Source organism: Monodon monoceros, unplaced genomic scaffold, assembly GCF_005190385.1.
Source record: "Monodon monoceros isolate NGI ecotype Baffin Bay Population unplaced genomic scaffold, NGI_Narwhal_1 Super_Scaffold_15, whole genome shotgun sequence".
Classification (NCBI taxonomy): Eukaryota; Metazoa; Chordata; class Mammalia; order Artiodactyla; family Monodontidae; genus Monodon; species Monodon monoceros.
In genome coordinates this window covers 62,155,732-62,178,724 of record NW_021703771.1, presented here as the reverse complement: position 1 = coordinate 62,178,724, position 22,993 = coordinate 62,155,732, and the positions used below count along the sequence as shown (strand labels likewise).

General features: G+C 38.0%; 1 protein-coding gene across 5 annotated transcripts in view; it reads left to right on the top strand.

Annotated features, from left to right (window-relative positions):
* MAP3K5 (mitogen-activated protein kinase kinase kinase 5) overlaps positions 1 to 22,993 on the top strand; it is a 207,597-nt gene that overhangs the window by 106,316 nt on the left and 78,288 nt on the right. For all 5 annotated transcript variants that reach the window (XM_029223390.1, XM_029223393.1, XM_029223392.1 and 2 more), the window contains 3 exons: positions 3,931 to 4,043; positions 9,674 to 9,833; positions 12,279 to 12,432. In XM_029223390.1, the coding sequence (XP_029079223.1) occupies positions 3,931 to 4,043; positions 9,674 to 9,833; positions 12,279 to 12,432 (427 nt within the window). The remainder of the gene's footprint in view (positions 1 to 3,930; positions 4,044 to 9,673; positions 9,834 to 12,278; positions 12,433 to 22,993) is intronic.

Here is a 22,993-nt window from a genome sequence, read left to right as displayed (position 1 = left end):
GAGGTCCTGGATCATCGTCACTATCATTATTCTGAATTCTTTTTCTGGAAGGTTGCCTGTCTCCACTTTATTTAGCTGTTTTTCTGGGGTTTTATCTTGTTCATTCATCTGATACATAGCCCTCTGCCTTTTCATCTTGTCTATCTTTCTGTGAATGTGGTTTTTGTTCCACAGGCTGCAGGATTGTAGTTCTTCTTGCTTCTGCTGTCTGCCCTCTGGTGGATGAGGCTACCTAAGAGGCTTGTGCAAGTTTCCTGATGGGAGGGACTGGTGGTGGGTAGAGCTGGGTGTTGCTCTGGTGGGCAGAGCTCAGTAAAACTTTAATCCGCTTGACTGCTGATGGGTGGGGCTGGGTTCCCTCCCTGTTGGTTGTTTGGCCTGAGGCGACCCAACACTGGAGCCTACCTGGGCTCTTTGATGGGGCTAATGGTACACTCTGGGGGGGGGCTCACGCCAAGGAGTACTTCCCAGACCTTCTGCTGCCAGTGTTCTTCTCCCCATGGTGAGCCACAGCCACCCCACTCCTCTGCAGGAGACCCTCCAACACTAGCATGTAGGTCTGGTTCAGTCTCCCCTGGGGTCACTGCTCCTTCCCCTGGGTCCCGATGCACACACTACTTTGTGTGTGCCCTCCAAGAGTGGAGTCTCTGTTTCCCCCAGTCCTGTCAAAGTCCTGCAGTCAAATCCCAGTAACCTTCAAAGTCTGATTCTCTAGGAATTTCTCTTCCCGTTGCTGGAGCCCCAGGTTGGGGTGCCTTCACTCCAGTGGGTGGACTTCGGTGGTATAAGTGTTCTCCAGTCTGTGAGTCACCCACCCAGCAGTTATGGGATTTGATCTTACTGTGATTGCGCCCCTCCTGCTGTCTCATTGTGGCTTCTCCTTTGTTTTTGGATGTGGGGTATCTTTTTTGGTGAGTTCCAGTGTCTTCCTGTAGATGATTGTCCAGCAGCTAGTTGTGATTCTGGTGTTCTCACAAGAGGGAGTGAGAGTACGTCCTTCTACTCCGCCATCCTGGGTTTCAGTTTTATTTGACCCTGTCTGTCTCTGTTTTGTTCCTGCTTCCTGGATGTGACCGCCCTCAGCTTTTGATTGAGAGCCAAGCAGGGTTCTATCTTCTTATCCCTTAAGTACTGTGGAAGATTTTATAACTGCCCTTTGGGGTTTTGAGTTTGACTGCTTATTCTCTTATACAGCTCCAGACTTTGGAGGAGATTGCCATCTATTTGTTGCAGCCTCTCCCTCAAGTAACACTTCACTCCTAAGTACTGCTGGACTTCATATTTCACTGCCATTCCAGCCATACCTCATCCCCAACTGCTCATATAGCCAGCATTCAACAAATGTCCTGTGGAGAAAACCGGCTGCACATTTGCGGTTCCTCCAGGTTTCACCCTGTCATGCCATCCTATGCAACTATCAGGAAATCCACTTGTTTCTCTTTTCCCTGGTAGCGTTTCAAATAGGTAGAGTATCTCTGCCTGTGCCAAGCCTATGCTTAATATTATGGTTGGAATCAGCAAATGCCCATATAGCGACAAAAGCAATTCAGCTCTCCTTGGTAGGACACTTCCCTGTTCGGAATTTTATTTCAGTGATTTTGTTGTGCTGTTGCTTCCATAGATCTCCAGCATCTATAAAAATATGTTTTTGATGTGTATCCTTTTTCCCACCTAGTCGTAGCAGGAGTGATGGCTCCCAAGTAGACTATTATATCTTACCTGGAAACTCAGGTTTTCCCCTGACATTGACTGTTCTTCTAATTTAAACAGTTACATAGCTTTCCAACATTCGGAATACATTTTATTCCATATTCCATTTTATAATATTGTGGGAAACTTAGGAAGTACTGTTTCATTTTGTAACAAATATTCTTGTAACCAAATTTCTGATTACATATTTAATGTTTTTTCTTAGTATAAACCCATAGATATGGAAATCTTGTGTCAATAGGTGTGCATTGCTTTTTTTAATATTTTACAATTTTTGATAGATATTGGCAAATTTCTGCCGAGAAATACTATACTAATGTACTTTTACAGTGTGTGAGAATTTCCACTTCCTTAAGACTCTCTCCTTGATACCCAGCTTATTATTATGGAGTTCTGTGAGCCATAAAAAGTATAAATTATTAATTTATTGCATCTATATTTTGGTTAAAATATTCTTAAATGTATTGTGCATGGTAACAGAAAAACAGCTATAAGCCCAATTTTTCATTTTGGTTAGTTTGACACATAGGAAGCACTTAGTCAATATTTATTGGTTGATTTGGTGTTATCATGCTTTCTGCATCTTCCTTTGAATATGTTGAAGAGAACTATTCCATGTTCTTTTCTTTCAGGAGAAATGAAAGAATTTATTTGTTGAAAAATATTATGTATCTTGATATGAATTTGTGGAAACTATAAAGTATTGGTAGAAAGAAAGGTATTAACTCCTCTCTTCTCCTATATCTGTTTTTGCTGGGACCTTCTCCTTGCCTCTGAACAAACACAAAGACCTTTGGGTCTTATATGAGTCTAAGACTTACAAATCATGTCTTTCCTTGATATGACCTGCTTTGGATATCAGCAGTCTGGGTACATGCTTTTTCCATTTTAGATTTGGGAAACACCTGTACTTCTGGAGAGATAAAAATGCTTTTTAATCAGCAACAGTGATGCAGTTGGAAATATTTTTTTCTTATTTCACATACATAACTATTCGAGCCAACTAGTTAAGATGAATAGTTATTTGGTGTTTGTTTCCTTTCATAGACACTTGTTTTGCTTAAAAAGTAAGACCCTTAAAAAGGGCACATGATTCTCAATATTCAGAAAAGATGTACTTTTCTTCTGAAGTTTACCTTACCATTTTAAATTATGGAAAACTTCAGGTGTATATAAAAGCCAAGAATATACTCTAATGTACGTTATTGTGCTGGCTGCCATTTTGGCAATTCACACCTTTCAGTTTCACAGTTAATGATTTTAATAAGAATGCCTCTATCTTGGAATTTTAATGTGTTTTTCCCTAGGTATCCTTTTTTTTTGTATCGTTAAATGGTTATTCATTAGGTATTTAGTCTTTATATTTTCCTTGATCTGATTTTTTTAAATAGCTATTTCATTTTTCATGTTTGGCTCAGTTTCTGTTAGTCACTAGGGCATTTATTTTAATTTTGTTCTTCTTCATGCTCTTAAATGAAATAGTATTGAATATTGTTGCCTGTTAAATGACGTATGTGAGGAGACCCTTGAATGGAACCTAGGAAGTGTTACCTTGAAAATACAGGGGATGTACAAACACTGAAGTCTTCTCAAATTGTGAAACGTTTTTAAAGGTTGATATTCAGTTTCATGCATATTCAGAAAAGTGTTCTCGTTCTCTTTGAGCCAAAATTAGTATGCACAGGCACAATCTCTGTTTTCCTTAATTTCTTACTGCAGCTGACATTCTTTATTGCATTTCTATATCACTCTTATGGAAGTGATTGTTTCAGTATGTTACATAAATGATCTTCCTCATTGTTTTGTGTGTATATATATATATTTTTTTTTGCTTTGTGTATTTTTGAATCTTTTAAAAACTACTTAAAATATGTACAGGGTTCTTATCTTTAAATTTTCACTGTTTACACATGTTTGCGCACACACACATGCTCTCTCACATTTCTGGAAGACTTTGAAGAGAGGATTTTTTTAAAGACTGGAGATGCTATGATGAGGCTGAGTTAAGTGAGGGGAATGCCATGTTGCTGAGGGTGAGGGTATACAGTCACTTAAGCATTAAATCCTAATAGCACACTAGATTCTGCAGTGAAAGCCGTGGAATATTTTTACTTGCTCAGGCCTTGGAGTTATGCAAACAGAAGCTATTGCAAACTCAAACTTTCATGACTGAAAAAGTAAACTTGTACATTTGTGTGTGTGTGTGTGTGTTTTTTATAGGTTCAAAAAGGCATTTGAATCTGAGCCAACACTACAGTCAGGAATTAATTATGCGGTCCTCCTCCTGGCATCTGGGCACCAGTTCGAATCTTCCTTTGAGCTCCGAAAAGTTGGTAATTACAGCTTGACGCTTTCCATGGAAATCAAGAAACTGTACCGAACGATACAAAGAAAAAGAATCTTTGATAGATAGTCCCTTTGCTTTCTGTCCCACCTGACTTCCTAAAAAACAAATTACATCTCCTTATTTAATGTTTCATGTTGTTGTGCAAAATCCTGACATTGGGTTGTAATTCAGTTTTTAGTTTATTTTACCTGATATTTTTAATTCCAGCTCAAACTAATTAAAAATATGGGCTCTGCATTCAGCCCTCAACTGCCAAATAAGGTAGTGTTTTGTGGAACATCAGGGAAGTTTCCTATCTTAGATTGATTTTGCTTTCCTGGGGCTGAAAGAAAGAAAGAAAGAAAGGGAGGAAGGAAACTCTGATATTTCCTGTTTCTGTTTCTTGTACACCTGCCCGTATGATTTCAGTTTTGTTGGAGGTGGAGCCTCCCAAACCCCTAGAACAACAGGTCAAGCAGATGGCAGTCTTGGCAGTGGACTGGCCTCCTCAGAGACCATCTCTGAATTGTAGCCATTGATAGAATGTGCTTTTTTCCCTTTTATCAGTGGTCATTGTCTCATATGCTGACCCTTCTTTGGAATTTTTGAAGATTAGGATATCTCAGTGAACAAATTCTGTGTGATTTCCTTGGTTCTGGCTTTGATAACATTTTTTAAGGTTCTAGATATTGAATACTACCTAAGGTAATCAGATTTTGCTCTCTTTCGAGTGTCTAGCCCCTCTCTTTCAGAGACCCTTTACAACTCTTGCAGGAGTTTTTACTACAGACATAGAAATAGTTTGCCATATTTTTCGTAGAGGAAAAAAATTTATCTTAGTTAAGCTATGAATTGTAGAAGAAACTTTTCCTTTAAGATTTTTAACTGGAGAAATGTTTTGTTTAATTTGTCACAAGAAAAAATGAGCCCTGGACTTTTTTTTACATTATTTGGGAAAGACTAATAAAATGGCCTTCTATGATGTTCTGGGAAATCTTTGAGGCAAGTAAAGTTTGAGTATTAAGTACGTTTTAAAAGACGCAGACTAAAAGAATGATACAATGGTTGTTGCTGCTGGATTGCAATGGTATTCAATGCACAAAGTTTTATTTGAAATAATATTTTTAGTTGGAAAATGAAATCAGTAAAATATACACTTTTCATAAATATAATTATTTTATTATAAATAATTATTTATTATAATTAAATTATAATTATAATAAAATTCTGCATCTAAGGTTATTTAAAAAACTCTACACTAGCCAAAACTCCATATGCGTCAGTGATCTAAAAATGATTTGTATTGCTCTGTTCTTGAACCTGAGGTTGAAGCCTGCAGATCATCACAGAATTTGACACTGATTTGCATGTGTAAGTAGAGCAGCAACATAGTGGTTTGAAATGTACCTATTCTAAATTCTCACTTTTAAGTTAAACGTAGATTAAAATGGTCAGTAGATCTTAAATGTTCTCACCACAAAAAAGAAGTGGAAATTATATGACATGTTGGAGGTGTGAGCTAAGGCTACAGTGTGGTCATTTTGCCAGATATAAGTGTATCAAATCAACACATTGTACACCTTAAACTTACACAATGCTATGTCAATTATACCTTTCAAAAGCTGGGGGAAAGGAAAAGGATGGTCAGCACTCTGAGGTTTGAGGAACTGTGATTAATGGAACGGAAACACACTTCAATTTTTTCCAAGAAGAGCTGATTCATAATACATGTTGAACAAACATTTGAAAGCATTTGAAGTTGAATTTTTAATTTTGGAAATTGCAAAACATACACAGACTTAAAATCTGACTTGACAATAAATTTTTAGTTCCCATAAGAGCTAAGTTTTAGGCTTCTAAAATACTGTGATATACACTCTAAATTATATGTCCTTAAAAACTAAAAGGCAATTAAAACTCACTAATTTAGATTCTACTCAATCACAAATTATGCTAACCAACATAGGTTGACCTAAAGTTAATATTTATATGGTAAAATAGAGTTAAAGGGATTTTCAAGGAAAATAGTTTGACTAAATAAATGAATATTTTAATATAATAATTTTATTAGTAATAGTATATAATAAAAAAAGATTGATAACATATCTGGCATATTTAAAAATATAAGTTGCATTCTCTTTTTAATCAAAATTTTTAGTAATTTATATCTTCTCCCACTTTTTTTATTATTGGTCCCCTGCAAATATACAAATTATTCTGAGTTCCTGAGTTCTGATAGTAATCAGACTTTAATTTATAAAATCTTTTCTTTAGATGTATTTTGAAATTTGATTTATTCATAAAGGATAAGCAATTAAAGATTAAGATGTCATAAGAAGATCACTAAATCTGAGGCTTTCCAAACATATCATCTTAACTTTAAGAACTCTAATGTAAGAACAGTTCTTAGCTGTCATAATCTGTTGCCCAAAGACTCTTAATTCTAGTTGTGTGTTTGTTTGAGGTTATGACTAATTGCTTCATGATCTGTGTTTTAATTTCCCAGTTTTTGAATAATCACTGATGTTTGTACTATTTAGAACTAGGATTTAAAAACACAGAACCGCTTCTTACATCTTTATCCTTTTTTCAGCTTCACAAGCCTTAAAATTAATATTCAAACTTTAGCTAAATAAAAGATGATTCTCCCATCTTCTGTGGAATTTTTCAACCATGAGACACTTTATGAGATGATGATGTAATAAAAGAACAGTGTGATTGGAATTGAGACAAACCACTATTTGAATCTTATTTTCAGGGAGCTATTAAAATAAAATTTGTATTACTGAATATAAAAATCCATGAGTCTAAAAGGATAATCAAGAAAAAGAAATCAAAACTAAAACAAAACGCGTTACCAACCACAAAACAACTCACTTGCCATCTATGGAAGTGACCAAATTCTTAGAAAATTGAAAATTATCAGGAAAAAAATTCAGTACTTTCTCTTCCTTTTAAAGGGATACTATAGTTCATCCAGTTGAGGAGGTAAAGCTCTTCTTAAGACATGCTACATACGAACTGTATATTCTTCAGGAGAATGTATTCTTCAAAAGAATGCTAGCTAATAAAGTAGAAGGAATGATAAAGTTGATAATGCTAGTGATATTAAAATAATGATTCTGACAAGGATCATCAATTAGAACTAAAACCATTAAGATGCTTATTTTTTTAAATTTTCATTTGCCATATTTACATGATACCAAAGCTCACCCACAGATTGCTTGTTAATAACAAAGGAACAAACGTTCCCATACAATTCATTGTATATATTCCCTCGAGGGATCCAGCTGTCAGTGATCCAACCAGCATCCCTAATGGTGGGATGGCTGGATGTGTGCCACCTGATATGGTGAATGTGAAATAAGTGGTTTAAAAAGACAATGCTTCCTTTTTCCTCCATCATATTGGCAAAGATGAAAGGACATGATAGTGTCCGTAATATCAGCACTTAAAATGGGCATATCTTCTGTCCCTAACAAGTCCAGGTTTAGGACTTTATTACAAAGAAGTAATTGAACAAGTGCACAAAGCGACGTGTATAAGAATGTTTATAGTAATAAAAAGCAGCCACCATCTGCATTTGGGGAAATTAAAATGACCCATCCATATACTAAAATACTATTTGCCATTTAAAAAAAAATTTTTTTGTCTGAACGCTGAATGGCTTAGGGTAACAATCATGTGACAAATTTATGCCAAGGCTAACGTTAATATCACCCTCATAGAATGAACTTCTGGGAAGCATGAATAAACCTGAAATTTTATTTTAAAACTAATATTGTAATTTTACTATTAAACACTTTCATAGTCCCTATTTAAATGTTTAAATGGTTTGGCACTAGATCAGTTCTGCATTCATTGTTCCCAAGTATGACACAAAAGAGAGAATTCATTTTCAACTGAGGTTGATAGAGACACATATTTTTAGTGTCTGATTTCCCCCCTGCACTTTCTTCTTCCATTTGTATTTGTTGTATTTTTTATGTCCAGATAGGAGATCATGGATGTTGTTGCATACACATGTGTAATTTTTCTCATTTCATGAAATTTTAAGGTGGCAAAGCCGTTCTTTTTAATTTATCATCTCAAAATGTGAAGAATTCCCAGATGGACTTCTTCCTAGAAGTTTCTTGGCTTAAGTGGAATTATATGATAAAAAGCAGCATAAAGTTTGTGGGGTTTTCTTTGTTTTGTTTTTTTGCGGTATGCGGGCCTTTCACTGTTGTGGCCTCTCCCGTTGCGGAGCACAGGCTCCGGACGCGCAGGCTCAGTGGCCATGGCTCACGGGCCTAGCCGCTCCGCGGCATGTGGGATCTTCCCAGACTGGGGCACGAACCCGTGTCCCCTGCATCAGCAGGCGGACTCTCAACCACTGCGCCACCAGGGAAGCCCAGCATAAAGGTTTTTAAAGGTTGTTTTGTTTTGTTAAAGTATAATTTTCAAAAAAGATAAATTTATGACTCTCAGAAAATATAAAATATTATTCTATTTAATTCAGTTAACATGGAAATAGTAAGAGGCTATGTCCCGTTTAAAGTTTATTTAAGAAGCTAGGGTATTCATAATTGAAGAAAGAAATGTTAGAATCAGATATCCGAGTTTGATTGTTTTAAAAAGCTTGTTTATGTCCAACAGGTTATAAATCTTAGGGATTCACTGTTTAAGTAGGCAGAAATTATTTACATCTCTCCTGAACAAAAACATATTAAACAAGTTAACAGGTAAACTTCTCTAAGATCGTTAATAAATAGTGAGATGAACTTAGCTACACTTTCCCCGGACAGTCCTAGAGTGGCCTTATGCCTCCATATGATATTGAAATGACATGTTCCACATTTTTACCTTACTCCCAAATCTCAGATAACTTTCCTGACATTTAGTAACTTTCCTGTCATATGTTATGGATGTTAGTGGCAATTCTACGGAGATATATATTTTTTTAAGCAAACAAATCCTTCCAAATGCAAAAATAATACAAGGCAGAGTAGAGATAAAAAGTTAGGATGAAATGCAAAGAACCCAGAAGTAACAAAACAATGTTAAAAAAGAACAAAGTTGGAGGATTTACATGACCTGATTTCAAGCCTTGTTACAAAGCCACAGTATTCAAGACAGTGTTATTTGTCAGTTTCCTTATTTCTTTAACTTTGTAAGTGTATAAGTGTTTTTGCATAATTATTATAGCATTTTACTCTTGTAAACTATATATACTGTATACATTTATACTTCACCTGATGGATAGAATTTCTGTGTATTTCCCTTTCAAGTAATTAAAGAATCCATGATATAGTAAGGGAAAGAAGGAGGTTACACAGCAAGAGGTTGAGTGTTATCACCTTTTCATTTATGCATATGTGCATATATAAAAATTCTAGAATGATGTACATCAGTGTGACACTGACAGTTATTTTGTGGTTTTCAAATTGAGGGAAATTTTCACTTGCTTCTGTGTACCTTTCTGATTAGTCTGCTTTTTTTTTTACAGTGAACTTAAGCCCTTTTTAGAATCAGAAACTTAACAAAACTATTTTAATCTGAAAGGAGGAATGAAAGCTTAGTTTTGCTTTTTAATAAAACGTCAGCTCTGCCTGCCTGCCATGTGTTGTAAAGTTATTCTTCCTTTTTATCTTCTAGGGGTGAAGCTCAGTAGCCTTCTTGGTAAAAAGGGAAACTTGGAAAAGCTCCAGAGCTACTGGGAAGTTGGATTTTTCCTGGGAGCAAGTGTCCTGGCCAATGACCACTTGAGAGTCATTCAAGCATCTGAAAAGCTTTTTAAACTGAAGACACCTGCATGGTAATAGTAAATTGTTAGGTGTTCGTACAGTTATTTTTGATAAAAGCTCCTATCACTTGTTTCTAAATTGTTAAATCTGTTGAACTGACAATTAGGGGATTTTATTTGCTTAGAGAATAAAATGCAGAATCTAGAGGAAAAAGTGATTGATGCTCGTAAATAAAATGTGTTATATGTAGGTTCTGATGGCTTTGGACACAGGTATGGCCACCAGCCACCAAGCTTAGCTTTTCCATCACACTGACCAACCTGCTAGCCTAGGTTGGGCAGTGTCACCCACTTGAATCATGCAAAGGTCTCGAATTTTACACCTGCAACTCTAATAAGCAGATTCACAAGCTTCCATCTCAGCCTTCCCAGCCTCTGCTCCAAACATGTGCCCTTTGTTTCCTTCGTGATCTAATCTCACTTTTGGAATTCTCATTCTTGATTTTCACTTCTTTTTACTCAGGGTTTACTGACACATTTAGATGTTTCCTATATTATGTGTGTTTTTCTAATTTCAAATTTTTCTTGGGATGTACCCAAGTCTCATCACTATGGATGTGGTAATTGGAGAGATGAAAACAAAATTCCATCTGCATTTAGGACTGTTTTTTTTTTTTTTTTTTGCGGTACACGGGCCTCTCACTGTTGTGGCCTCTCCCGTTGCGGAGCACAGGCTCCGGACGCGCAGGCTCAGCGGCCATGGCTCATGGGCCCAGCCGCTCCGCAGCATGTGGGATCTTCCCAGGCCGGGGCACGAACCCGTGTCCCCTGCATCGGCAGGCGGACTCTCAACCACTGCGCCACCAGGGAAGCCCAGGACTGTTTTTGGATGCTAATTTTATCGTGCATCACATGTAATGATTGACCATTAGCTGTAAAGACTTTTAAAGGTTAACTGTGATATCAAGAAAAGCTCAGAGCACTCAGAGCTCAGGCCACTGACTTCTTTTCATCAGAGGGACCATTTGAGGAAATTCCTACCATGGTAGACCTTCATGGCTTCTTAAAGCATTTCCTCACATTCAGATCTCCTTTATTAGCAAATCCTCCCCAGCATTGCTCTCATAGTGATCTTTCTAAAATGCATGTTTGACCCTTCCCCTCCACTGAAATCTTTAAATCAGCGTAGTTTAATGGCTCCTCACAGCCTAAGGGATAAAGTCCACCTCCTTGGCGTGGCAAACAAGGTTTGCCCTTAGTCATTAAACCTCAGCTCTTGTCACACCCCTAGGTTTATGCTGCTCTCTGTTTACTCTGAACATGCCAGTTTCTGACGTCATGCCATTGTGTCTCAGCACACACTGAGCATCGTCTTCCAGCCCTCTTCTCCACCTGGGGAACACTTGCAAATCACATCAGCTCATAAATCACATGCTGGCCTAAAACCCTTCCCCACACCCAGAGAGACGATGGTGGATGCTGTTACATACACTGTGATTCTTTCATCTCCGGAAATTTTCTTCTTTCGTGTTTCCATCGTTCTTCAGTCATACCTCTGTTGATACTGACTGTATGACTTTTGTTAGTCGTATCTCTGTGAGTTACAGCTCCGTGGGCATTTATTTCATGGTGCTATAATACCTGTTACATTTCTGTCTCCTCAACACCATGTGCAGCTTGAGGACAGGGCTGTACTGTCAGTAGCATGTCGACGGCAGGCATTCAGCAAATGGCATGAAAATAACTGAACCAATAAATGCACACGTTTACATGCAGTCAAGTTGGTTATTTCTTTATGTGACCATTCCGATGATGGCCGAAGAGGAGACTGAAGCATGGTTATAAAGAGCTTTGGTCTGAGGTGTCTTGGCCTCTGTTGACAAGAAAACAGACATTATTTTATGCAATAGTAATAACAACCACAAAACAATGCTTTGTTTCCATTAGCTTAATGTTAACTTCCATGTCTATAGTTTACAAAGTGCTTGCTTACCCATTACCTCATATAATTATCTTGCTCCTCATTTTTTCCTGACTTTTTCCTTTGAGGCACCATCTGTCTTAAGGTTTGAGGATATTTGTATAATATATATGAGCTGAGTTACTTTAGAGCAAAATAATATCCCTTATGATCGGTCTACTTAGAAAAGCTTTCTCAAGGGAGCATATTTTAAAACAAATGCATTAACCACTTTCTTGAACAGAATAGGCATTACTTTAAAAGTCATGTTTTAAGTAGGTGTATTGTTCAGTCCAAGTTACTTAAGCTGTCTAAACCTCAGTTTCCTCATCTTTACAATGGAGGTAAAATGGCCTACTTTACTGAATTTTTGTGAGATTTAAGTGAGATAACATGTGATAGTACATGACATATAACAAATAATAAAGTTTAGTGACTTGGCATGCATAATTATTAATGCCATAGTTAAATTACATTTACAGAGTAAGACTGGGATAGATGGAGCAGGTGGTTCTACATTTGCCTATTATATGTCTTATATCTTTTGATTTTTTTAGGTACCTCAAGTCTATTGTAGAGACGATTTTGATATATAAGCATTTTGTGAAACTGACTTCAGAACAGCCCGTGGCCAAGCAGGAACTTGTGGACTTCTGGATGGATTTCCTGGTTGAGGCCACAAAGACAGATGTCACTGTAGTTAGGTTTCCAGTAAGTACTCTTCACGTCACTCTAAGGACATTTATGTTTTGTTTCCTTTATTTAAAGAACATCTTGCACTTGTGATTGTGATTGTATAAATGTGCTGGTTTTCATGCCCTAAAATGAAGATGGTCATCTGGATAATATATTTATTTTCTACAAATTGGTTTGCTTTAGCTTACTTTTTAAAATAACTTCTCACAATCAGAGAAATAAGATACATTTTCATGTTTTTTCCATGAAACTTGTTGGTTTCCTTTGATAAGTTGTAAAGTGTGCTTTCCCAAGAAAAGATTATCTCTTAGCTCAGGAAGTCAAGATATCTCTTCAGACCAGATGAATGACTGTTTTTCATTCGTACTACAGTTTTGTTGACATTGTCAACATCAATATCATCAACATTATTGTGGTGAAAAGTGTCAGGCTCACCTGCATTGTTACTCCATCACTACCACTTACTACCCATGTGGGTCAGAGTTAGATGCAGTGTCCCCAGTCACTTTTTACAGTGCTTTAGAGGATGGGAAATGATGCCTTATAGGTTCTGGTCTGCATCTCATTTTGGCTAGTCTCTAGCAAATTTACATATTTAAATGTATCACACACACACACACACACACACACACTTTAAAAATATGTTGTCCATCTCAGCTGGTGCCATCCCCATACTGATAGTTCTTGGAATACCATCCAAAGCAATATAGCTTTAGTATCCAATTCAAGAATTACTGGCAACTGACTGTGTACACAGATCTCTTCCCATGTCAAAGTGATGCCATAAATCTCTCTGTTTTGAGCTCTCTTTGTCTCAGTCTTTCATACTCAGAGGTGGTGACAACTCTCAATTTTTTTTTTCAATTCTTTTTATAAAACCTTGTTTTCTAGTTCTCGTTGGTAGGATCAAATGTTTCATTTAAATAAATCCATCGCTGGCATTAACTCTCTTCCTTTACTCTTGCTTCCAGATGAAGCCGTAAGCTCAGCAGGATCTTTAGTTGAAAAGCCTTTCAAACTAAAACACTTCACTCTATTTTCTAGCCTAGATAATGTGTAGTCTAGCAAAATACTTATCTCAGAGTGAGCTGGCAGCTTGCCTTTAGCTGGTGCTCTGATGGTAGTAAATGTGGTAGTGAAAGAAGACAGCACAGAACTGAAGTATTTAATCAACTGTTGCTGGACTAAGAAAGTTGGCTATGAGAGGAAACCACTCATATTAGCTATTCTGAGCTAATTTAAATTACTTTAACATGAATTAGTCTGTCATAAGGTGAATATAAAAAAAATAAAACCAGAAAATAATAAGAGAGAAGCTAGGAGAATATAGGTATATACTCCAGGAAAGAGAGGCTTTCTTAAGCCAGAAAGGGACCTATAAGCCCCAAAGGCAAACACTGACCAATTTGGTTTCATTAAAAATTCAAGTTTTTGTTCACCTTAAAAAAAAGTCCACCATAAACATGGCAAATGCTAGATAGGGAGAGAATATTTAATACTAGTGCTGCAAAAGGATCAATTTGTCGAATATGCAAAAAAACAAAACAAACACAAACAAACAAAAACAAACAACTCCTACAGACTGATAAGCAAGAGAAACAGAAAAATGGTCAAATCGTATGAAAAGGTAAGTAACCTCACTAGGTAGCCAAAAAATGCAAATTAACACAAGACACCATTGTACCTCTGCCATTTTGCATGTGTGCAAATATATGTGTAGGATAAATTCCCAGAAGTGGAATAGATTCATATTGCATGTTGCCTTCTGTAGGGGTAATATCAATTGACATTCCCACTGGCAATACATGAAACTACCTGCTTTCACAGAGTCTCTCCAAACAAGTGTATTTATCAGATTTGTACTTTTGCTAAACGTATAGATGAAAAATGGCATATTGGGGTCGTTTGAGTTAGTATTTCTCTTATTATGTGTGAGTTTATGCACATGATTAAGTTCATATGTTTAAAAGACCACTCAGTGATTTTAAAAAAAGAGAAGAATTTGTTGCCAACATTTAAAAATGAAGAGAGTTGAACTTTCTGTGCTGGCTGTGAGGGAGTACATGGTCTTGATACTGCTATAAATCGCTGTAAAATCTGAGATAATCTCTTCTTGGGAAAGCACATTTTACAACTTATCAAAGGAAACCACCAAACTATATAAAACAACTGTTTGCAGGCATTAAACAGCAATCATGTGAGGGCTGCCATCCTTGAGAGGGGAGGTACTAGAGCTGAGTCCCACCTTCACCTCCTCTTTTTTCACTAAGGTCATTTTTCTGGCTGCAGCCCAAGGAAGTGGCTTCTCCCTGGGCAGCACCGGCAGGGATCAGTGTTCAGGATCCTAAGACAGCTGGAATATGAGGGACAGGGTGTTGGAGAAGGGGGAGCCTTGACGAGTGAGCCCCAGGATTCTGCCTGCGTATTTCCCTTGAGCCCTAGGGCACCTCCTCGATGGCGTGAACGAGGAGTAAGCATGTCCTGAATAAACACAAATTCCAGTCCCAGTATTTGATTAAAATGGGGTTTTGGATGAAACCTACATGGCTTAAATAAGCTTTATCAAGGTAAGTTCCCTTGCTGATTAGGAGATCAGGACCAGAAGTGGCAGAGAGCATCTTTTGGAAGGCTGACAAGTCTTCAGATATTCCAGAGCATAAATAATGCAGGGATAAGATGTTGGACTTTGAGCCCAGACTGTGGTCCACAAAGCATCTAGTTGAGAGTATAGAGCCCATGCTTTACAAGTAAAGGCAAAACTAAAACAAAGCTGCAATAAAAGTATGCCTTGATAGGATCAAGATCATACACTGATAATTTAACTGTTTTGTAGGTGGAAAAAAACCAAAAACAAAAACACTTTGGAAAGATATTATCCTGAGCCTCTGCAATGTGTCATTCAGATGTATTAAAGATTACTAGACATTCTAAGGAGCAGGAAAAAGTGACATAATAAGAGCTAAAACCAGCCAATAGAGGTATTCCCCAAGGTGATTCTCATGTTGTAGTTCCCAGATAAGGACGTCACATAAGTATAATACGATTTTAAGGAAAATAAAGGAAAAGATGGACAAAATGGATGGAAAGGTGGAGTATTTCAGCTGAAAAATAAAGTTTATAAAACGTCAAATGAAAAATAAGGAGAATTCACATAAAATTCCAGATCTTTAACTACTATTGAAAAATTAAAGGGATGGGGAATTCGTAACTGCATTCTCCCAAAGCAGCAATCTCCTGAGCCAACTGGATGCTACCATTTAAGAGGTCAATTACAGTCCCATTCATCCTGCTTCACTCACTCACCTTTTCCACTCACTCCCTGAAATCACTGGAATTTGCTGCCCATGCTCTACTGCATAGAGAAAGGCAAGCTTCTAGTGCCTGTGGTTCTGCGTCAGTCACTATAACTCTTTGTGTCCTTAGAGTATCAGCTTCTGTAGCTCACACTTGTGAAGGCTGCGATAGGTCTTGATTGGGGTGATTACTTTATCCTTCTCTGGAAGTGGGTTTGACCAGGTTACTTATATTAGAAAATATTTAGGGGAGATTGGGTCAAGATGGCAGAATTGAAGGACGTGCGAGCACTCCCTCTTGCGAAAGCACCAGAATCACAACTGCTGAACAGTCATCAACAGGAAGACACTGGAACTCACCAAAAAAGATACCCCACATCCAAAGACAAAGGAGAAGCCACAATGAGACTGTAGGAGGGGTGCAATCACAATAAAATCAAATCCCATAACTGCTGGGTAGGTGACTCAAAAACCGGAGAACAGTTATACCACAGAAGCCCACCCACTGGAGTGAAGGTTCTGAGCCCCACGTCAGGCTTTCCAACCTGGGGGTCCAGCAACAGGAGGAGGAGTTCCCAGATTCCTTTGAAGAACCAGTTAATGTAGGGATCTGAGTGTATGTATCATATTGAGAACTCCATAATGGACCACGTAACAAATAGTGCTACTGGTGTGAATATTATTGAGAAGTAATATGGTTTGCAACTAAGTGTTAGTTTAAGGGTTTGAAGGGTGATCCAATGTCAGTTTGAAATAACTATTTCTTGGCCTATATGGACAAATATTATGGTTGGATCTAGTCTGGTAATGAAAGCATATGAGACAGACTTCAGACTTTGAAGGCTAGCAGGATTTGATTGCAGGACTTCAACAGGACTGGGGGAAACAGAGACTCCACTCTTGAAGGGCACACAAAGTAGTGTGTGCATCAGGACCCAGGGGGAAGGAGCAGTGACCCCATAGGAGACTGAACCAGACATACCTGCTAGTGTTGGAGGGTCTCCTGCAGAGGAGGGGGGTGGCTTTATCTCACCATGAGGGCAAGGACACTGGCAGAAGAAGTTCCAGGAAGTAAGTACTCCTTGGCAGGAGCCCTCCTCAAGGCTGCCATGAGCCCCACCAAAGAGCCTGTAGCCTCCAGTACTGGGTTCCTCAGGCCAAACAATCAACAGGGAGGGAACTCAGCCCCACCCTTTAGCAGACAAGCAGATTAAAGGTTTACAGAGCTTTGCCCACCAGAGCAACACCCAGCTCTACCCACCACCAGTCCCTCCCATCAGGAAGCTTGCACAAGCCTCGTAGATAGCCTCATCCACCAGAGGGCACAGCAGAAGCAAGAAGAACTAGAGTCCTGCAGTCTGTAGAACGGAAACCACATTCACAGAAAGATAGCCAATAAAAAGGCAGAAGACTATGTACCAGAGGAAGGAACAAGATAAAACCTCAGGAAAACAATTAAATGAAATGGAGATAGGCAACTTTCCAGAAAAAGAATTCAGAATAATGATAGTGAAGATGATCCAGGACCTCGGAAAAAGAATGGAGGCAAAGATCAAGCAGATGTAAGAAATGTTTAACAAAGACATTAAGAAGAATTAAAGAAAAAACACCTAGAAGAATTAAAGAACAAACAGAGATGAAGAGTACAATAAATGACATGAAAAAGACACTAGAAGGAATCACTAGCAGAATAACTGAGGCAGAAGAACGGATAAGTGACCTGGAAGACAGAATGGTAGAATTCACAGCTGCAGAACAGAATAAAGAAAAAAGAATGAAAAGAAATGAAGACAGCCTGAGACTTCTGGGACAACATTAAACACACCAACATTCGCATTATAGGGGTCCCAGAAGGAGAAGAGACAGAGAAAGGACGTGAGAAAATATTTGAAGAGATTATAGTTGAAAACTTCCCTAACATGGGAAAGGGAATAGTCACCCAAGTCCAGGAAGTGCAGAGAGTCCCAGGCAGGATAAACCCAAGGAGAAACACGTCAAGACACATAGTAATCAAACTGACCAAAATTGAAGACAAAGAAAAATTATTAAAAGCAACAAGGGAAAAATGACAAATAATATACAAGGAAACTCCCATAAGGTTAATAGCTTATTTCTCAGCAGAAACTCTACAAGCCAGAAGGGAGTGGCACAATATATTTAAAGTGATGAAAGGGAAGAACCTACAACCAGAATTACTCTACCTGGCAAGGCTGTCATTCAGATTCGATGGAGATATCAAAAGCTTTACAGACAAGCAAAAGATAAGAGAATTCAGCACCACTAAACCAGCTCTACAACAAATGCTAAAGAAACTTCTCTAAGTGGGAAACACAAGAGGAGAAAAGGACCTACAAGAATAAACCCAAAACAATTAAGAAAATGGTCACAGGAACATACATATCGATAATTACCTCAAATGTGAATGGATTAAATGCCCCAACCAAAAGACACAGGTGCGCTGAATGGATACAAAAACAAGACCCATATATATGCTGTCTACAAGGGACCCACTTCATACCTAGGAACACATATAGACTGGAAGTGAGGGGATGGAAAAAGATATTCCATGCAAATGGAAATCAAAAGAAAGCTGGAGTAGCAATACTCATATCAGATAAAAGAGACTTTAAAATAAAAATGTTGCAAAAGACAAGGAAGGACACTACATAATGATCAAGGGATCAATTCAAGAAGAAGATACAACAATTATAAATATATATGCACCCAACATAGGAGCACTTCAATATGTAAGGGAAATGCTAACACCTATAAAAGAGGAAATTGACAGTAACACAGTGGTAGTGGGGGACTTTAACACCTCACTTACACCAATGGACAGATCATCCAGACAGAAAATTAATAAGGAAACACAAGCTTAAAATGACACAATAGACCAAATAGATTTAATTGATATTTATGGGACATTCCATCCAAAAACAGCAGATTACACTTTCTTCTCAAGTGCATATGGAACATTCTCTAGGATAGATCACACCTTGAGTCACAAATCAAGCCTTGGTAAATTTAAGAAAATGGAAATCATATCAAGCATCTTTTCCGACCAAAACGCTATGAGATTAGAAATGAATAACAGGGAAAAAAACATAAAAAACACAAACACATGGAGGCTAAACAATACGTTACTAAATAACCAAGAGATCACTGAAGAAATCAAGGAGGAAATCAAAAAATATCTAGAGACAAATGACAACGAAAACACGACGATCCAAAACCTATGAGATGCAGCAAAAGCAGTTCTAAGGGGGAAGTTTATAGCAATACAATCCTACCTCAAGAAACAAGAAAAATCTCAAATAAACAATCTAACCTTACACCTAAAGGAACTAGAGAAAGCAGAACAAACAGAGCCCCAAGTTAGTAGATAGAAAGAAATCATAAAGATCAGAGCAGAAATAAATGAAATAGAAACAAAAAAAACAGTACCGAAGATCAACAAAACTAAAAGCTGGCTCACTGAGAAACAAAATTGATAAACCTTTAGCCAGACTCATCAAGAAAAAGAGGGAGAGGACTCAATCAATAAAACTAGAAATGAAAAAGGAGAAGTTACAACGGATACCTCAGAAATACAAAGCATCCTAAGAGACTATTACAAGCAACTCTATGCCAATAAAATGGACAACCTGGAAGAAATGGACAAATTCTTAGAAAGGTATAACCTTCCAAGACTGAACCAGGAAGAAATAGAAAATATGAACAGACCAATCACAAGTAATGAAATTGAAACTGTGATTAATAATCTTCCAACAAACAAAAGTCCAGGACCAGATGGCTTCACAGGTGAATTCTATCAAACATTTAGAGAAGAATTAACACCCCTCCTGCTCAAACTCCAAAAAATTGCAGAGGAAGGAACACTCCCAAACTCATTCTACGAGGCCACCATCATCCTGATACCAAAACCAGACAAGGATGCTATAAGAAAAGAAGATTACAGACCAATATTGCTGAGTAATATAGATGCAAAAATCCTCAACAAAATACCAGGAAACAGAATCCAACAACACATTAAAAGTATCATATACAATGACCAAGTGGTGACCAAGTGGGATTTAACCCAGGGATGCAAGAATTCTTCAATATACGCAAATCAATCAATGTGATACAGCGTATTAACAAACTGAAGAATAAAAACCATATGATCATCTCAATAGATGCAGAAAAAGCTTTTGACAAAATTCAACACCACTTTTTAAAAATAAATTTATTTATTTATTTATTTATTTATTTATTTATGGCTGCGTTGGATCTTTGCTGCTGTGTGCGGGCTTTCTCTAGTTGCGGTGAGCAGGGGCTACTCTTCGTTGTGGTGCACAAGCTTCTCACTGCAGTGGTTTCTCTTGTTGCAGAGCACATGCTCTAGGCGCGCGGGCTTCAGTAGTTATGGCTCACAGGCTCCAGAGCGCAGGCTCAGTAGTTATGGCGCACAGGCTTAGTTGCTCCGTGGCATGTGGGATCTTCCCAGACCAGGGCTCGAACCTGTGTCCCCCTGCATTGGCAGGTGGATTCTTAACCACTGCACCACCAAGGAAGTCCCAACACTCATTTTTGATAAAAACTGTCCAGAAAGTGGGCATAGAGGGAACCTACCTCAACATAATAAAAGCCATATATGACAGATCCACAGCAAACATCATTTTCAATGGTGAAAAACTGAAAGCATTTCTTCTCAGATCAGGAACAGGACAAGGATGTCCACTCTCACCACTATTATTCAACATAGTTTTGGAAGTCCTAGCCACGGCAATCGGAGAAGAAAAAGAAATAGAAGGAATACAGATTGGAAAAGAAAAGCAAAACTGTCACTGTTTGCAGATGACATGATAGTATACATAGAGAATCCTAAAGATGCCACCAGAAAACTACTAGAGCTAATCAATGAATTTGGTAAAGTTGCAGGATACAAAATTAATGCACAGAAATCTCTTGCATTCCTATACACTAACAATGAATGATCAGAAAGAGAAATTAAGGAAATACTCCCATGTACCACCGCAACAAAAAGGATAAAATACCTATGAATAAACCTACCTAGGGAGACAAAAGACTTGTATGCAGAAAACTATAAACACTGATGAAAGAAATTAAAGATGATACTAAGAGATGGAGAGTTATACCATGTTCTTGGATTGGAACAATCAATATTGTGAAAATGACTATTCTACCCAAAGCAATCTACAGATTCAATGCAATCCCTATCAAATTACCAATGGCATTTTTTACAGAGCTAGAACAAAAAATCTTAAAATTTGTATGGGGACACAAAAGACCCTGAATAGCCAAAACAGTCTTGAGGGAAAAAAACGGAGCCAGAGGAATCAGACTCCCTGACTTCAGACTATATTACAAGCTACAGTAATCAAGACAGTATGGTACTGGCACAAAAACAGAAAGATCAATGGAACAGGATAGAAAGCCCAGAGATAAACCAACACACCTTGGGTCAACTAATCTATGACAAAGAAGGAAAAGATATACAATGGAGAAAAGACAGACTCTTCAATAAGTGGTGCTGGGAAAACTGGGCAGGTACATGTAAAAGAATGAAATTAGAACACTCCCTAACACCATACACAAAAATAAACTCAAAACGGATTAGAGACCTGAATGTAAGACTGGACGCTATAAAACTCTTAGAGGAAAACATAGGAAGAACACTCTTTGACATAAATCACAGCAAGATCTTTTTTGACCCACCTCATAGAGAAATGAAAATAAAAACGAAAATAAACAAATGGGACCTAATGAAACTTAAAATCTTTTGCACAGCAAAGGATACTGTAAACAGGACGAAAAGGCAACCCTCTGAATAGGAGAAATACTTGCAAATGAATCAATGGACAAAGGATTAATCTCCAAAATATATAAACAGCTCATCCAGCTCAATATTAAAAAAACAAACAACCCAATTAAAAAATGGGCAGAAGACCTAAATACACATCTCTCCAAAGAAGACATACAGATGGCCAAGAGGCATATGAAAAGCTGCTCAGCATCACTAATTATTAGAGAAATGCAAATCAACACTACAATGAGGTATCACCTCACACCGGTTAGACTGCATCATCAGAAAATCTACAAACAGCAAATGCTGGAGAGGGTGTGGAGAAAAGGGAGCCCTCTTGCACTGTTGGTGGGAATGTAAATCGTTACAGCCACTATGGAGAACTGTGTGGAGGTTCCTTAAAAAACTAAAAATAGAGTTACCGTATGTCCCTGCAATCCCACTACTGGGCATATACCCAGAGAAAACCGTAATTCCAAAAGACACATGTGGGCTTCCCTTTTGACGCAGTGGTTGAGAGTCCGCCTGCCGATGCAGGGGACACGGGTTCGTGCCCCGGTCCAGGAAGATCCCACATGCTGCGGAGCGGCTGGGCCCATGAGCCATGGCCGCTGAGCCTGCGCGTCCGAAGCCTGTGCTCCACAGCACGAGAGACCACAACAGTGAGAGGCCCGCGTACCACAAAAAAAAAAAAAAAAAGACACACGCACCCCAATGTTCATTGCGGCACTACTTACAATAGCCAAGTCATGGAAGCAAGCTAAATGCCCATCGACAGACGAATAGATAAGGAAGATACGGTACATATATACAATGGAATATTAATCAGCCATAAAAAGGAATGAAATTGGGTCATTTGTTGAGATGTGGATAAATCTAGAGACTGTCAAACGGAGTGAAGTCAGAAAGAGAAAAACAAATATTGTATATTAACGCATGTATGTGGCACCTAGAAGAATGGTACAGATGACCCGGTTTGCAGGGCAGAAATAGAGACACAGATGTGGAGAACAAACATATGGACACCAAGGGGGGAAAGCAGGGTGGGGTGGTGGTGGTGGTGGTGTGATGAATTGGGAGATTGGGGTTGACATTTATACACTAATATATATATAAAAGATAAGAACCTGCTGTATAAAAATAAAATACAAAAAAAAAAAAGAAAATATTTAATTTAATTGTCTTCATTTATCTCACTACCGTATCCATTCTCATGCTTCCAAGAAATAAGTGTGACCCTGGGCAAAAGAAAAGAGGCGAAAGTTTCTTTGGGAAATGAAAGGTCCCATCATTTATTATTATTTGAGTTCAGGTTGATTTATTCTTTTTCCTGACCTCTCTTCTGTGTATATTTTCTTTCCTTCCTACATTGGAGACCATCAACCCATCACTTAATGTCAGGCAAGAAGAAGAGGAGGTGGTGTTTTCACAGACGCTATAGGAGCTTAGATATGTACCTCTCCTTAATATCTGCTCT